Below are 18,147 nucleotides of genomic sequence, written 5' to 3'. Positions count from 1 at the left end.
TGCAAACAAGGACTCAATAAAATGAAAGAGATGCCACAAAATGCCAATATTCTACTATTAAAAGATTGTTGAGTGCTAGAAGATCTGGCAGACAATACCATCATGACACAAAGAGATAGAGGGACAGTTGGAAAGGCCTGCCGAACAGAGAGATTAAGTGAGCCGGCACAATTTGGGCGCTTTGGGAAATGTGAGGCTCACAGAAATGAATGCTTGAAGTTCTTTTCTCTCATCAAGCTAAACACTACAAACAAATTAAAAGCTGTCTGTGGAAAATAATCCCAGTAAATTAATGTTTTGTTGTGGAGGATCAGCACTGATGTGGCACATGACTGCCCGAGCTGTAAATCATTCAACCCCTCCCCGAGCAGATTGTCTCTAAATAACAAGATGAAGTTTTGTTGTGAGCTCTGCTCTGCATTTAATTATCCACACAATCAGCAGCAGATGTTTAGTCAAAGCCGACGTGTCGACCAGTCGCCCTCCTAGGTATTCACCGAGGGAACACACTGGCTAGACTTCAAACAGCTTTCCTAGAGTATGACTGATTCTTTCTATTAAACAAGATGGCATCAGTTTATATAGTTAAGTCTTGACATTACAGTATCTGCATTTCATTGGCAACTGAGCTGGCTCCAAACTGAAACATACAGACAGGAGGAAGCTGCTTCGATCTATGATAATAGAGTGCCCAATTAGCGGACTTCAAGAGGATCAGGTGTGTGTGTGTGTGTCTATAAATCTGTCATGCCCTCAGCTTTGTTTCAACAAATCTGCACTAACACCAGTATAGGACATTTGGCAAAAAAGAATTTTTTAATTATACAGTCTCTACAGAGATTTTCTCAATATGAATTCTTAATGTGTCCTGCGCATTCACAATTACTCACATCCTTTTATAGACAACCAGTTTAAACGTGGTTTTCAGTCTCTGAAATCACAAGAAAATGTCTAAAATGAAGCAACATTGATATTCAGACTGCTCACTGTACAGGTCTGACACTCTCTCACACACTCTGGAGATTAAATAAAGCCAACCCCTTATTTTCAACTCCCAGAAGTGTCTGTTTCTTCGTATCTATTTCCCCCTCATCAAATTATCCACGTCTGACCAATCGCAGAGGGTCTGGGTGTGTGGCAAACCAATGGGGTTTGAGGTAACTGAGTGCAGCAGCTGTGCAGAGGCACTACATCAGTTCTGGTGACATGCTGGGCACTCTCATCCAATCACAGCTGCCCCACAGTGTGTGTTCGTAACCAATCAGAAAACATCCCTGCAGTGTTTCTCTCAGCCAATCCCTTTGAGGCCCTGCTGGGCTTTGAGAGCCACGCATGACTGAACGGGAGGTTGTTTTTGATTTATATCCTACAAAAACTGCCAAAATCACACAGGACATGTAGTTTCAAAATAATATCTGTGTGTATATGTCTCATATAACATACCTTAGTCTCTTGTAGTACTGTTTCACCTTATCCAGTGAAGCAGCATTGATCTGGGCCTGGTATTCCTCCACTGAGACATTATCTCTGTAGTAGTACCCCTCCATACTCTCCAGCGCTAGAGAGGGATCAAACAAAACAGTGAGTCATAAAGTGGTAAAGGCACTTTATACATCTATTGGTCAGTGTTTATGACCATCTACAGTATAAAGTGGCTTAAAGTTCCCTAACCAGCCTCAGAATACCTTGTGTGAAGAGCACTGGGTAGATTTTGATGCCTCCTCCATTTTTCAGCCTGTGGGGCAGCTGAGAGAAGTAGAAACTCTCAAGGTAGAAGCAGACCTTCAGGGTCTGGCGAGTTCCCTCCACCTGGTATGAAATGGGCATGTCTGCCAGAGGAGAGGAGAGGAGAGGAGAGGAGAAGAATATTTCATGAGGTGAAGCTCAAGATAATGCTCCTAAAACAAATAAAGCTGTAATAATGATTCTTAAAAGAAACCTCTATCATCTATAAACTAAAAATTTCTGCAGTGTACGTACTGGCCACCAGCGGCTCCCCTTCAAATTGCTGGAAGTAGAAAGTGACCTTCTCCAGGTCAATCAAGGCCACTTGAGTGTCTTCCAACATGGCCTGCTCATCAGTCTGCAGAGAGAGATGTAGCATACCAGTAAGAGTACAGTGTTGGAAGTATTCAGAAGAAGCAAGAGAGAAATGAAAGACAACATGACTAAAAGAGTGCAGAAACATAACGAATGCATATGCTTCCATACAGAACAGCAGGGTCACTGAATGATTTGATGAGCACGAAAACGATGTGAATCATATGCTAATGGCCTTCACAGTCACCAGATTTTAACATAACTGGACATTAATGGAAGATTTTGTGATGTTAGGCGGCGCTCTCCATCACCATCATCAAAGCAGCAAAGGCAGGAATATCTTTCAGAAGAATGGTACAGTATTTATCACTCCTGTAGAGTTCAACACACTTGGAGAGTCTATGCCAAGGTGATGTTCTGGAGGCGTTGCTAAGACTCTTTATGTTGGGTTTACCACTGAATTATAACCCAACACTCAATTTAATTAATTTACTACTCCTGCAAGTAAAAATCCAGAAGCAGAATGTATGTAAGTATCAAAACTCGTTATTCAAAGTGGCCCCTTTCAGAATGTGATATCATTACATACATATGTAGTATTGCTGATGCATTAATATGTATTCAGAATTTTAATGTTGTAGCAGATCAAAGTAGAGCTAAATTTACTCTTACTGTCACTACTTATACTGGTAGTTTAAGCTATGAAGTACATTAGACTTTATGTGGAGATCATGGTTTGTATGCAAAACCTAAATCTGCAAAGTAGCTATAACATATACATATATATATGTAGTGGAGTAAAAAGTGCAACTACCTCAAAATTGTACTTAAGTACAGTATTGGAGTGACTGTACTTTGCTATTTCTCTTCCACAAGCTCATATACACACTCACACACTACTTATAGAGCTGGAAAATAACTCAGGCGAGCTGTAAATAAAACTTCGGCATTCAGCAAACAATGTGACAAGACGCTCGTGTGCCCATCTGAGGAGTCTGCATGTGTTTACATACATGACAGTGTGTGTATGCGTACGTCTTTGTCTGTTTTTGTGTTTGCTTTAGCTTGTGTGTGTTTGTTTATGTCTCTCCATGTGTGTCCGTGTGCGTGTCGTGTCCGTGTTTCCTTTTCAAACGTCCACCCGGCATCCAATCACACGCAAACAAACACATCTGCGAGTGGCCACAGCGACAGTGGCTTGGATATTTTGGATTGTGATGCTCTGCGCTCCTCTATCATCCACCCTTCCCCTCTCTTTCTCTCTTCTTCTCCATCCGCCACATGCAGAGGGATAAACAGAGCTGTGGTGGAAGAGGATTAGAGCCTTTTTCTAAAGACACATTTGTGATGGCCCGACATGTGACAGAGGGGGTACCCGCTGCCCTGCCAAGTGACGCCTGCTGTGTGTGGACAAGATTATCTCAAAGGGTGTCACATAAACACAACCCCCGCTCACCCCACCCCATCGACACACACACACACATTTTCAGTATACACAAAAACACAAACATGCAGACACACACACACACACACACCAACAGCATCCCCAGCTCGTCTCATGCTGCCTTTCATGTGGTGCCCTAAAAAGGAGCGTGCTGAGATTTCACTGTAATCTCCTGCAGGTACTGAGACCCTGTTTTGTTCCACTGGGACACTTGAAAGGGAAATGTCTTGAGAAGAAAGGGAAAGAGAAACAGCATGACGAGAGGAAGAGAGAAAAAACGTCAATGATTTCTGGGGACCTGACCTAAGCCCACACACCGCTCTAGTCTAAATAGATGGTCATCCAAAATCCACTGTTAAAGCACTTCCAGAGTCTCTAATTCCCACTGAAAGGAGACAGAAATAGAAACCAAATCTAAATATCTTGTCTAAATGAAAATAAAAATGTATTTCTGCCATTTGGTTTTTGATACAAAACGTTGAAAGGAATCACTGAGGAAAAATTTGCTTTTATCGAGGACATTCAGCTGTTCACACCTGAGTACAGTTTCTCTGACACCTTTCAAATCAAAGTCTTTTGCAATAATTTAATATGGCTGTGAATGAGGTCACAGTGTGTGCTTAGCTCAGTTTTAGCAAATCCACAGTGGCTGTTCATGATAAACTCATCTCTAAACTGGTCCTGTAGCAGAATAGATCAGCCTGACACCAAATAAGCCAATAGACCACTTTAGCCAGGGAATATGAAATATGAATGATTCATATGACTATACAATACAGTACTAAACATTAAAGGTTATATTAAAGTTATGAATCAACACATTTTTAAATACATATTTTTTCAAGTTCAAGTGTAGGGTTTGGTGAGTACAGATGAATAATTTTAGATATTTAGTTTATTATAGAGTCTCAGTGACATTAAACCAGAACAGCTGAAGGTTAAATTAAAAGTTTTCATGTCTTCTCAATTTAAACAGCATGAAGGCACATATGAACTGAGATTGATAGTTCTGATCCCTTTCAGATGTGAACTGAGGATCACAATCTCGAATCATTTAGGCCAATTCAGTATTTTTGTCTCTTCTGAATGAATTTTTAACATATCATGTGTGTTTTTGGTTGTTGGGGATATTTTCATAACATCCGCAGACATACAGCAACTATCCAGAAGATGGTGAAACTGTCTGTTTCTTCAGTAAGACAAGAGGGAGGTTGGCTGTGGGACCTTTCTCTGCAAATCAGCGGCACACCTCAATGATTCAGACCACATCCTTTCACAGTCACTGTGGGCAGACTGTGTATTAAACTCAGCACATTTTTGTGATTTTTTTTTTTTTTTTTTTTTTTTGCGTGTGTCTGCTGTGCAGCCTGGAAGTGATTGATGACCTATTTAAAGTCCAAACGTATAAATGGTAGATCCCTTCTTATTTGCAAGCTGTAGCTCACCCTTAGACTTATTTACAGAGCGGAACAAAAATGTTGAATGTTGCATAATTCATATCCTGCATGTTTTTATAACTCTGTGATTCATATTGTTTGAATGTTGTTGTTTGATATACTGTATATCTGTACTGGTTTTATTTCATTATGTGAGTGCTACACATATCGCATGGTGCAAAAGGAAAATATATAATGCTGGACTTTGTGTATGTTAAAAAAATCTCTGAATGTGAATGTGGATCTATGTACTCTATGCATAGTTATATGACATTGTGCACAACTCCCAACAAACCCATATAGTTGTTTGAGTACACAGACATCTGTTTACATCTGTTACAGCAGATTCAATAGGAGCTGAGGTCTGGTCTGGTACTCACCAGATTGGGAGAGAGGAGGGACTGGAAATGGAAGAGCAGCCCAGCACTGGCAATCTGCTCCAGCCAACGGCGGCTGGCTTCCTGGGCCTCCTGAAGGTCCTGGGGGTCTTGGCTGTCCTGTTCAGGCTCCCTGCCTGCATTATGGAACTGAAAAGTGGACACAAAAAGTTAACTAGAAAGCTGAGAAACAGAATGGAACAAAAATGTTTTTTATTCTGATGTCTTGCTATTATGTACAAGACAACACTGCTTATTTCTTGTAGCTCCATAGTTTAAAGACCCCCCACAATACATTTGTATAATTTACCTGGTTGAGAACAGCCAGTAGGTGCTCTGAGAAGGCACATACAGCTGCAACTAGAGACTGACAGAAGACCATATCACGACGCAATTGGATCTCTGAGTCTAGAAGGAAAACAAAGGAGGACATGAGGCTGAGAGAAAGCCTTGACACTCAGTAAAAGATGTGAAGTGCAAACAGTGAAAGGAAGTGAGAGGAACGGTCAAAAAGAAATGAAAGAAGAAAAAATTGAGTGACTAAAGATTAAAATTTCTAGTGGAAAGTGGTAAGGCAAAAGGTCAAAAGAAAAGGAGTGTTAGAAATAGGTGGCACAAGTTTCTTATGGTAATTAAAACAGAAATGTTGTAGGTCAGACTGTGCTGTGGCAATTTTAAGCATTCAGTAAGGTGATAAAATGTCTCGACTGCTTTTTTTTTTAATCTGCTGGGTATTAAATATTGTATCAGAAAAAAATTGAGAGCAAATGACAGGTGTGCCCAAGTGGAAAGTAATTGGCTGCCATAATTTCCTGAGAAATAGGCCCCCTGAAACAGTTAAGCATTCCACTGAGTTAAAAATGAGTTCATGAACCCCTCAGAAATTAATGTGTCATGAGAAATGACCGCAAACTCTTTGACACTATTAACCAATCCAACCACAGCCTCACACACAAAAAAAAATCCACTCATTTCCACTTTTACTTATTTCAGTTTGTTGTTCCTTGAGGGATGTAAAAACATAACACCTAATTTAATCAGCACAGTTTCTCTAAAGGAGTTTGCATCTGAGTTTTACAGTGCTGAATTTTAATGCAGCAGTGCTAGTGTGGAAGTTTTTAGTATATCCTGTAGACTGATGCCACTTTTATGCATCCTAAAATGTACTCATAGGTGCATTTAAGATATTGATCTGGCCATGTTAGTGACTTTTTACATTCGTGTTTTTAGTGTTTTAATACTTCTGAGTTCCTGTAACTATGACATGCAGTAAAAGCATTGTTTTATAATCATTTCTAAATTTTAAAACAGTATAGGATGCTATGTTTTTAAAGTGTATTGGGTTTTTTGTCCACAATTAACACAATGAACTACAACATAAGTCTGCAAATTATTGCAAGAGGACAAACCTGTATACTGGAGTAAGACCAAGAGCAGCCGTGTCTTCACCTCTGAAAAAATACAAATAAAAGCAATACAATGAGACAGCGAACAACCTTATATCAACTCCCCAAGAGCCTTTTTCACCATCCACAATAGTATGACCTATACTATAAACTCAGCCCCTTAAAGTCATAAATACTAAGATGCTGTATAACTCTTCTGCTCCATCCCAGGTCCACAGCTGTTTATCTTCACATATAAGCAAAAAAAACACAGCATCATAAAAACCAGCCACAGGCAAAGATAATAACATAAATCCGCATTTGTTTATAGACATATCAGAGCCGCGGGTATCTTGGCAGGACGCTGCGCTGCATGAAAAAGCCATCGTGGTAAGAGGTAAAAAAAAAAAAAAAAAAAAAAAAGCAGTGTACACAGGCCAAGCTGCACATTAATATTATCTGTGCTTATTTGTACTCTCTCAGTCATGACCGCCAACTCACCTTTCCCAGGAGTGTCATGTGGCTGGCCGTGTTTCTGGGCTGCTTGCGTGTGTGTGTGTGTGTGTTTGCCTGTTGCCTGTGTGTGTGCACATATGTATCTATATGTCTGTGTTCAATCTGTATGCCAACAAACACATAACAACACACTCCCACTGGGAATACACAAGATATCTCGATACAAACAGGCAAACAAGGGAATCTCATAAAGTGCAGATTCTTCAGGCTTCAGCTCTGACTCTGTGTTTCAAATGTATGCATCCCAGGGTGGTTTTAGGTTTAAAGTTTAAAGAGAATAGCACAGTTAGTGGCCTGGGAACGCCTGTGCCTACGAAAATGTAACAGAGGTTATTATTGTGTCTAATAAATATGATGAGGGGCACTGGAGAATTGGTCAATTTAATGCACAAAATCTCCCCAGCCAGGCACGGCTTTCCAAGATAAATATTGGATGTGACTGTGTGAGCAAACTTTAGGGCCCGAACATTGCAAAAGCAGCAATGTGTGCGTGTTTGTAAGTGTGTTAACCATGTTAGCTCAGTAGCTCAGGTACACACTGACCTTCAACATATTTAGCGATGGTTTGTGTGAGGGCCTGAACGCTGCTGGGTAGGTTCCAGGGATCTTGCTTAACGTGGAGACGCAACTTCTTGGTGCAGTTCACCTTGGGCTCCATCTCCTGCTGAAACTCTGAGAGACAGACACACACACAGAATTAGCAAAGACCTGGTGGAGGTATATGATTGTATGTGTATCGACTATAATGTACATGTAGGGCATTTATATTACAAACTGCTTTTATTCACTTCTTGCATCATTAAATAGTGAAGAAAGTAAGAGACATTTTCCCTGTCTGATCTGTTCTTTCTTCTTTCCTCTTTTCTACAGCTCTCTTTCACCATTAGTGTCAAGTCAACTCCCTTCACAGATGACATCATAAACTTCAAGGGTCCTTACAAAAGCAGTGAATTATTAAAGAGATGGATCAGACATTTAGTCAACAAAGATAATTCAGTTTGGAGGACACTGAAAAAATACGACAAATGGCAGCAAATGATTACAATCTGCCTTTTGAAACCCCTTTGCTATTCTTTTTTCCTTTCCCTCAAACCAATTTTATCCATCTTTTTCTTTCCATCCTCTATTTCTCCTCACATTTCACTTGCTCTACATCTGTCTCTCCTCACATTCTCTTTGTTTTTCCATGTATCTATCTATCTCTCCCACTGAAATGATGAAAATGATAGGTCAGACAGAGCCAGAGTCAAGCAATATTCTTCCCATTTTATTAGAGTTGACCACAGACCACCAGTTGTAGACCGCCTACAATCTAATCTGTCATCTTGCGATGGCAAAACATGAGTGTAAAAGCCTGTCAATCTGATTTTATCCCTCTCACAACTAGGCAGTAAGGCTTGTAGTAAAGTTTACTTTGGAGACAAAGAGAAGAGATCTGTGATAGAGGGGTGGCTGTTAAACCGAGGCTTCAAGGGGGTTGGGAGTGTGTGTTTGTGTGTGTGTGTGTGAGGACGGCAGAGAGAGTGAGAGATCAGATGCAGGAATGCTCCACTTGTTAGATAATCCTATTTGCTCTGTTATCAACCACACACATTACTGGAGTTGAGATGGATCAGCTCTGATGAAGGCCTTCACATCCCTCCTGAGGGCATTTATGCATACAAACACACACACACACACACACACACACACACACACAAAACACAAGCAGACCTATTTTCAGTTCAAGCATCTGCATTCACTTGAGGACAGCCTGAGATGAGAGAGGGAGTCTGTGTGCCAAATGGTCCGGAGGGGGTTGGAGGCTTTACTTATCAAAACATACAGAATAATTTGGTAATCTGCTCTTTCGCTTTTAGTGCTCATCACACACCATTAAAGTCACATTCAGGGTTATAAAAAAATGTTCCCATATCAGCGCTTATTGAAGCCTTACACAGTACAATACAAACCACAGTGGTACAAAACATGCAGTTTTTATTCTCGCAAAGTCTGGGATCCATGCTTGTACCACTTGCAAAAAGAAGAGAAAAAATATTGCTTTTGAACGTAATTTTTCTTTTATCTTATCTTTAACATGCACTGAGTCATTTGTGCAGGATGCCACAGATCATGACAGGGCACCGTAAGCTAGTTTATATTTGTACAGGGAAATGATAAGGATAAATTTAGCCTCTTCCAGCAACATTTCCTACATTCCTGTGAGAGATAAAATGTAACAATAGACTGTGTGGTTAAACACCGAGGCCAAGATGAGGTTAGGTAACAAATAAGCACACAGTAACAACAAAATGATGAGATAATTTAAGAAGCGCAAAAGCTGCTACAGGGTCATATTTTCCATTGACTGCTGAGTAGCACTACAGTAACTGTAAAGTGGAGATGAGTATGCAACTAAGTGGTGCTGTTTCGACACTATAAAGTGCTTGAGAGAGAAGGGCACGGGGAAAGCTGAAGGAGAAAAGAAGTGGAAGAGCGGGACGGAGGGATGAACAGAGGAGAAAATGGCTGGGAATTATTTTTTTCGGGGCTGGAATCCACTTACAATGCTTCCCTAACGTCTCTGCAATTACATCTGTGCACACACACGTTACACAACAGGAAGTTGCGGCCCCTGTGCGCAGGCGGCTGCGACATTTTCAGCCTGTGCTCTGTTTTTTCTCTGTGTTCTGTATTGGTTCTGGCTGGGCTCAGGAGTCTTTCCAATATTATCTTTCTTCTCCCAGCCTCACAGTGCAGGCCCATGAAGCAGAGCTACACACTAACATAAACACTCCTCACAGGAAAGACATACACTGCTGTAGCGAGAAGTGAGATATGTTGACAGAAAAATAAGGAAGAATTTTGACACCAAAAGACTAACTTTTATATTTATAACTCAGATGGTTTGACTACAATATGCACTGTGTGATGGGATGTCATGAAAGATGCTAAGAAATCTGTGTTTCATAGTTGGGAGCATGACACAGTCCTGGTGTTTTACCTTGTAATCCTCTTCCAGGTGTGAAGCACTTGGTCTGCTCGAATGCCCGAGCCACCACTGCTCCTCTCAGCATGCTGGTGATTGAGTCCACCTGAAGAAATCAAAAAGGTCAAGTTGTGGCCCTTACATGATACAGTTCCCCACTAAGCCCAGATCGAAAAATGAGTGGAGGGAAGCAAAAAACTGCTGCCCAAACATAACCAACACCTGCGTTGCTCACTCTCTAACACGCGCACTCATACACAGAATCCCACAGAGCCCCATTGAACACAATTTGCTATGCAGAATGTAAACAAAGCCGGGGAAACTGTTCTACAATAAAACAAATGACAGGAAGCGGGCCAAAAGTGCAGAGACAGCAAAGCGTTTTTTTTTTTTTGCTTTTCCACTGCCGATGGAGACATCCTCATAAACCTTCTCCTGCATAGTGTATGCCTGTGTGTGTGTGTGTGTATGTCAGAGTGTATATGTGTTATCAGATATGGTCAACCTTTGCACCGGAGGTTTCAGAAAGGACAAGGGTCAGCTTAAAGCTCTCACGATTTTTCCCTTCCTGGACATGAGACGTGACAACAAAGTGAGAAAAATACACAATCCCCATTGTCCATACACAAAAGTCTAAATTAACATCTGACCTTTAATTTGCACATGAAATATATTTGTTAAGTGTGTGAAAATCACACTTTTTCACTGGGGTGATACAGCTTGTATGTGTGTAAAAGATGCATCAAGAAAACCAACCAAAGCCATTTGCAATCTATCACACAAAAAAGACAACATAATAATTATCTCTTCACCCTATGCGATGACAAAAAGTTAAATGTGCCTCTTAGGGGGATCAATGATGTATATAAGATTTAATAGAATGTTTATCTGCAAAAGAAATTGGATTTTCATGGGAATGTTCACAGATGAGAGCATTGTGTAGCTTTGTAAATCTGAGAAAGTTCAACACCTCATTTCTCAGGCTTTCCACTAATAAGTCGCATCAATCACATCTGTGCAGATGTTTCACTGACCCACCTGGCTGAATAGATGCTCCAGGAAGCTGTGAAGTTTCTTCTGCTTATCGTGGGACAGCCACACACTGGAGGGCATCTCATCTCCTGCGGAGGTGATGTTGCAACTTGTCCACATTAGTCCAAAAATGTACTATATTAGACACACGTACTATATTGACTGTATGTGGCCAAAGTGCATCAATACATCCATCATGGATCTGTCTGCAAATTCAGTATGTGTCTCTCTACTGCCTGTTGATCTATTGTATATATGATTAGCTTTTAGGATAAAGAAAAAGAAATAGATTACCTGACATCACAAATAGTTGTAAAGTGTGTGTGTGGCTGTGTGTATATGAGTGTGTCACATCCTCAGAGACACAAGGAAAGGATATTTGCCAAGATACCCAGCTGTGTAAGACATTAATGTCAAATCCAGCTGAGATGTGTGGCCAACGCCTGTCACATCTAATCAGATTCAACTTCAGTCTTTTTTGTTCTCGCCTTCTAGAAAGGCATAATCATGCAGTTAGATTGTAAACATGACTTGTCACTTATGAAGCTATTTTGCAAGATTTGCTGTTGTTTGGGGTTATGGGTTATGGCCATAGAGATGTACAATAAATCCAACTCACTCTTGTTTAATACCCGTAAATTACATTATTTTCAATCTGCAAAAAAAGTTTACTATATAGTGGAGAATAATGGTTGTGTTCACTGTGTTGTATTTGTGTACCTGAGTCCATCTCATCACTGTGAACATAGGAGCTGCAGTGGCTGCTGCAGATACTGGTGAAGGAGGCAATGGAGTTCCTGTTGCTATTACAGTCACTGAGAAGAAAGAGGGAGAGATATATTTTTATTTTTTTTTAATTTGCTTATTTGTCTCATGCAATGACAACACATTGCTTTTGTTTTTTCATTCAAGCTCACTCACTCTGCCATTTTTATTCCCATAGAATATTTTTTTCTTGTTGACTTTTCTCTTTAACATGTTTCAATGTTAAGACCTATCTGAAAATCTGTACCTGTTATGTAACAGCTACTGGTAATACCTGTATGAGTCTCTGTTGCTGATTGTATCATGTCCGGAGTCCTCCTGCTCATCTCCTGCCACGTTAAAACACACTTTCTTCCCGTTCCGCTCCCCCTTTTCCCCTTCACTCTCTGCAGATATGTAGCTCTCAGGGGTCCTTGTCTCTGACGCTGGAGGGTGGGTGATGGAGGATAAAAGGCTGAAAGGGTAAAAAGGTAGAAAGACAGAGAGGTGGAATTACTAAAAAAAGAGCTATGACATTCATCTAAAAGTAACACTGAAAACAGCTTGATAAAAAAAACTTTTTTGTTCAGACTAATGCCAGACAGGAAACGCTTATGTGTGTCCCCGCACTGTAATGTTTTGAACTGTATGTACAGTATGTCCGTACATGTGTCTGGACTCCCAACAGCTGACTGAGTGGGTCAAACAAAACCCCAACCTGTTTGCCTTTGGCTTCCGCACAACAGCTTTAGATGGTTAGGGATCTGCATCGTATTAATAGGTTCAAACATGTAGCAGGCTGCAGCTGTGTCAACATGCTGCAACTCCGCTGCGAAGATCAGCTCGCCCCCCCCCCCCCCCCCCCCCCCCCCCCCCCCCCCCCCCTTAATGTTACTGCTGTATTCTATCAGACAGCTATCAGAGGAGCAGGAAGAGGCCGGATGGGATATTTTCACAGTTGCAGCAACACATGGTGGCATTTAAAGCCATATTCCAATAAATGCTAGGCTTGGACTTTTTTGATCTCTCCCCACGCACATTCTGACACGCGATGTCTGTTTACATTTCAGCCTTATTTTAATTTGTGTCCGCTTACATTTTCCATTGTGTCATAACATCAGCCTTAAGGAGATTTCAAAGTGGAGGCAGTGGAGAAGGGTGGCTGTTAGAGGCCACTTGCGCCTGTGTGAAATAAACAACCTGTCTCCCTAATGCTACCCAAATGCAACTCAGATTTTTATGGCTCTTTATGATTTCAAACACCTCTGCTTTCCCCCCATTCCTCTCTCTCCATTGACCCCCTTTCTATCCATTCACAAGCTGACTAGGCCACAGAGATGCCCTCATTATGGTCCACTCCAGGAGCCACCACAATGGCCCTCCAAAGCAGAGTGGCATTCCATCGCCATGGAGAAGCCCTCCAGGCTCTGTGATTGGCTATTGGTTAATAAAGAAGTGGGCGCAGTTTGGGGCCTTTGGGGCGCAAACTATCGGAGGGAGCAAGAGAGAATAACAATGACTGGATCAGAGAGGAGGCTTCAACAGATAGAGACAGAGGGGAAAAAACAGAAAGCAAGAGAGCAAGAGTAGGCCAAAGTACATCAGTGCTTATAGCAGCGCAGTCCGAAAGATCTCTTAATCTCTCACAGGAAGCTCTTTAACCCACTTCGACACGTTAAACCATTGGACATCAATCGCCTTCATTGCATCTATAGCTTAAGTGAATCTGCATTACAAAGCTCTGCATCAGGCCATTTTCATGATTTGCATAATGCTTTAATCCATACCGAGGTAAATAAATTGTTGGACCCTCTAGCGCTTAATGATGTGCACAGAATAAAAAAACTATATGAAAATTAGGGAGAAAAGTAGGTGGTGGTGGTGGTGGTGATAGAGGGAGTCCTGGAGGTCCAGGAAGGGAGGAGGTCCTGATATAAAGCACGTCATCGGGCACGTCCTCACACAGCTGTGACCCCTCGACTGTGGCCTCCGAGACAAAAGTTCACAGGTTGCTGCCTCAAAATGGATTCCTCGAGGGTCGGCCAAAAACTTATGTAACATCATCCTATGTCCACTTGTTTTGTTTTCCTAAATTACTTGAGGATATTTCTAATCTCCTTTGAATGTACCGTAGACTTCCTCTCTTAACTTTGGGAACGGGGTCAGAAGGCGAGGGGGTGGGGGGGGTTGTTTGTCATAAAGCACAAGGGATCCCTCATAAATATGGCTACTTCAGTTCATTATTACATCATTATTGTCACACCCAATGCAGAAACAGAAAGAGACCCTGAGAGTGAAGGATGTCTGTGTGCAGACAGCAAGACATAGAGGAAATGAGACAGGACAAAGAGACAAAACCATGTGAGCTAGGCAAGGGAGGTTGGGTGTGGGTGAACAATAAAAGCAGTGGTGACCCTAGGTTGGCCAGCAAACAGGTTAATGTGTAAACACACCCACAGAGGCCAGCGCAATGCATCCAGACTGCAGCTACAAGCAACAGAACCCATATATTAGTTCCACTTGTTTGAAACACTCACAGCTATCCCCATAGCTCACTCTTAACAGGCTCCTGAAGAAGTGTGTATGTGTGCACATGTTTGGTCATTATCCCCCTCACTAGCTGCGTCTTGGACCATTTGAACGAGCACGGATGCAACTACACTAATTGGCACTGACAGGAGCATGACAAAATTTGTCCAGACTCAGTCATTAAGAGCCCTGCTGTGGACTCGACTCATTATGACCACAGTGAAGTGACAGCTCTGCTCCATCTAGAGACTTTTAATGTCATTCTGCGAATGTTGCTGCCTTAGCTGAGAAGACTTCTAATGACTTAATCAATCAAATCATCATCTAAAAATTCATAACACACACATTTTTGATAATCTGTCAACTGTCCACCAATAAATACCAACTGCTGCAGGGAAAATCTGGAAAAGTTTCTATCTTAAGACATCTAATTAAGAATGAGATACCACACTGTAAATTTGTGTATGTATACTATACATGCATATATGAATGATCCATTGTTAGTGAATGGCATTTCCAGAGGGCACCTGTCTAATCACACACCCTCTACTTCATTGAGATTGTATTTCCTTTTCGGGAGAGGGGGCTAGAACTTGAACTTGAGCAGTGTTTCCCATTTCCTTTCCGTAGCCTCATGTGCCTCCAAACAATGAACCCGCCAAGCATGCCAGGAAACACTGGTCTAACACACACACACACACACACACGTACCATATGAGGATTAAAGTCCTGAGCATAAATGAAGCCTGAGCATACCTTAGACATGTGGCTAAAAAAAAACATCAGAAATGTTTCTTTTTTTCACTCCCCTCTGTATCTCTCACATACACACACACACACACAGGTGCTTGAGTAATGACCAAAATGTATGCCCGCCAAGTGCCAGATGCAGCACTTTGACCAAGCGGGCTGCTAAAGTTACAGCTTGTTATGTTAGGCAATCTGATTTCAAAAGAAAATCTGATCAAATGGAATCGCTGAGAGCTCTTCTCTTTCCATCATAAACAAAAAGTGATTTGAAGTATTTAAAAATATATCAGTTTCAGCCTTTGTTTGTGAGAAATATGTTAGAACAAATTAATCTCAAACTCAGGACATTTAATGAAACACAAACTCTGTCTCACATGGGAATGACTGCGAGAAACAAGTGAGAGTGTGTTTATGTTTACGAATTTGACCACTTATACCTCTAAAAACACGTCTGTGTAGGTGCAGGTGTGTTGTATATACTGTGTGTGTGCACATATAGATACTCACTCATGAATATGGGCACCATGTGTCTCCATCTCCTTCACAACAGTGGTGAGTTTGTGGAGAAGCTTCTGGTAAGCATCCAGAGTGAGAAGGTCTTCTTCTCTGAGCAGAAAGCGAAGGCCGTGGCCCTCTGTCCTGCCCAGGCTATGACCTGATGGGGCAGCCATAGTGGTGATGGTGTGCTGGACATTAACCATGGGGTTCAGTTTACCTGATGGAACACAAAACATATCAGGCATAAAAGAGCACCAGTCGGCATCTGGAATTTCAAAGCACATGCAAATGAATATGCACAATTATTTCACTGTGCAGGTGCTCAACACTTTGCTAACTTACCCTGCTCAGCACTGCTACGTCCTCCCTTCTCCAGTGTGTTCTTCCTGTTGTCCAGCTGCACACCGAAGGCACTACCCAGAGACGTGGTGGTCTTGGGGTAGGACACCTCCATCACATTAATATGACAGTTTGTGGGGCAGAAGTCGCTGCTGTGGAGGGGGGACACCTTGCCCTTGGCCTGCTTAAAGGTCGGCCATGCCCTGTTCTTCAATACCCGAGCAAACTGAGACAAAGAACGAGAAAGATACAGATGATTTAGAGATAAAATATGTTTTCTTTAATGTGGTTGTTAAAGTGAAAAGATATTTGTGAGAAATGTGGGTAGATATTTTGCACCTGTACTAGGGAGTATTTGCACTATAATAGCACTGCAGGGAATGACATCATATGATACTACTGGCTGGTAGGTCTATGATCAATAGTTATCAAATGTTTGAATAGTTTCGAATTTTAATGACAATTTTAGAGCAGACAGGCTTTAAAAGTCTGAATCTTAGTATTATGTAGCTTAACTTCACCTGCACAGTGTGAGGAAAATTATACATACTACACGTATAATCAAGTCTGAATATCTTTATTGCACATATTTGCAGGGCTGCCAAAGTTGGACTTCAGCTTGGAGTGTTCCCATGGGGGGGATTAGGGTTGAGGGGGGTATTTTAGTAGTACTTATTTTTGTTCATAATCAAATGAGCATTGTTTGTGGTAAATTGACCCACTCCACCTCTCTCTGGCCTTGCTTAGGGCTGCAATGCTGCAATAACTTTACAAACCTTTCTCTACTTAGGCGAGCTATATAACTTAAGACCAATAGATCCTGAGTAACACCCAACAAATTCATAAAATTAGACAAATGACCATTGTGTACCTGTCAAGTTAACATGATTGAAATCTGTGAAGTCAGTGATTGAAATCCATGAGCCACCCCCACCGCCCCCTCACCAAAAGAAATTGTAATTTAAAACAAATTTCTTGCATTTCTACACCACCTAACCTCTTGGATTAAGTCAAGAAACTTCTTATCGTGTCCACACTGCAGGAACTGAGAAGGATCATAGTTCTTAGAACGCCATTTTGAAGGAGTTTTTTAGCTCCTACTTCAGAGTAGGTACTCTCACAGCACAAGAGGAACCTTGAGTGACGCAAGTTGATTGGTCTAGACATAAGTGTCCGTTGATTGGTCGAACACTTGAGCCAATGCAGCACCCGCAACCGCCATTTTTAAAAACCTATGTAAAAAGGTTAGACAAGTAGACAACAGCTCTCCGATCACAGCATCCTCCATTTAGTTGTCGTTGTATCTCGCGCAGAAGTGACATTTCTATACCAAGTGCTGGCCAGCATACGTCACATCAGCATTCCTATTGGCAGTGTGAATGCAAACAGAAAAAAAAACCCTTAAAGGTATGTGGTTCTTGGGGGAGCTCCTCCCCGATTGGGCAGTTCCTCTCACGGAGTCCCCAGAACTGTTTGGTCTAAAAGCGCCTTTAGTCTTTGGGAGTGTGAGCAGAAAACTTGCTAACTGTCCAAAGTCCAAAGCTAAAGTGATGCATCAGAGGGTAACAAGATTGCCACAGTACCTTAGAAGGGAAGAAAACAAGATAAGGATGTTTACTGGAAGAAGCAGCTTTGACAATAACCCTTGTGTGAGAAAGTGTACAAATGTATCACAAGTGAAGCTGTGATTTGACCTTCAATTCCCAGTTCCCAGCAGATGGATGCAGAGGCAGAACTCCTCCAGGAAAGAAACACTGATAAGTAATGAACAAAGGAGCAACTGTTGTACCAATTAATTGCCAAGGTCAAATCTTCCAAGGGTGAGGGAGTGCTCTGAAACTTTCTGTGACGGACACAGCTACCACTATAAGAATAACTGTTTGACTGGTGTTTGGGGCTCTTTGTCTAACACAGGCACTGAGTCCGTATGCATACGTTTGTGATTCTGGAATAAAGCTCTGAAAGATGATACGTCCCTGCAAAATCAATTTTCTATGACACACAGCAATAAAAGGCCCTACGTGAAACACACAACAGAATACCTGTCAACTCAATATACTGTTTTGTTTTGCATATATGACAGCTGGCA

General features: G+C 41.5%; 1 protein-coding gene across 1 annotated transcript in view; it reads right to left on the bottom strand.

The window, feature by feature from the left end:
- The window catches only part of prex2 (phosphatidylinositol-3,4,5-trisphosphate-dependent Rac exchange factor 2), a 95,155-nt gene that overhangs the window by 20,162 nt on the left and 56,846 nt on the right, over positions 1-18,147 (bottom strand). The window contains exons 25-37 of the mRNA XM_044339479.1: positions 16,062-16,284; positions 15,729-15,936; positions 12,238-12,417; positions 11,919-12,013; positions 11,205-11,287; positions 10,182-10,272; positions 7,742-7,870; positions 6,707-6,748; positions 5,608-5,705; positions 5,301-5,447; positions 1,981-2,083; positions 1,686-1,829; positions 1,444-1,558 (exon numbers count right to left, since the gene is read on the bottom strand). Of these exons, the coding sequence (XP_044195414.1) occupies positions 1,444-1,558; positions 1,686-1,829; positions 1,981-2,083; positions 5,301-5,447; positions 5,608-5,705; positions 6,707-6,748; positions 7,742-7,870; positions 10,182-10,272; positions 11,205-11,287; positions 11,919-12,013; positions 12,238-12,417; positions 15,729-15,936; positions 16,062-16,284 (1,658 nt within the window). The remainder of the gene's footprint in view (positions 1-1,443; positions 1,559-1,685; positions 1,830-1,980; positions 2,084-5,300; positions 5,448-5,607; positions 5,706-6,706; positions 6,749-7,741; positions 7,871-10,181; positions 10,273-11,204; positions 11,288-11,918; positions 12,014-12,237; positions 12,418-15,728; positions 15,937-16,061; positions 16,285-18,147) is intronic.

Source organism: Thunnus albacares, chromosome 21 (genome assembly GCF_914725855.1).
Source record: "Thunnus albacares chromosome 21, fThuAlb1.1, whole genome shotgun sequence".
Lineage (NCBI taxonomy): Eukaryota > Metazoa > Chordata > Actinopteri > Scombriformes > Scombridae > Thunnus > Thunnus albacares.
This window is presented reverse-complemented; position numbering and strand designations above follow the sequence as displayed.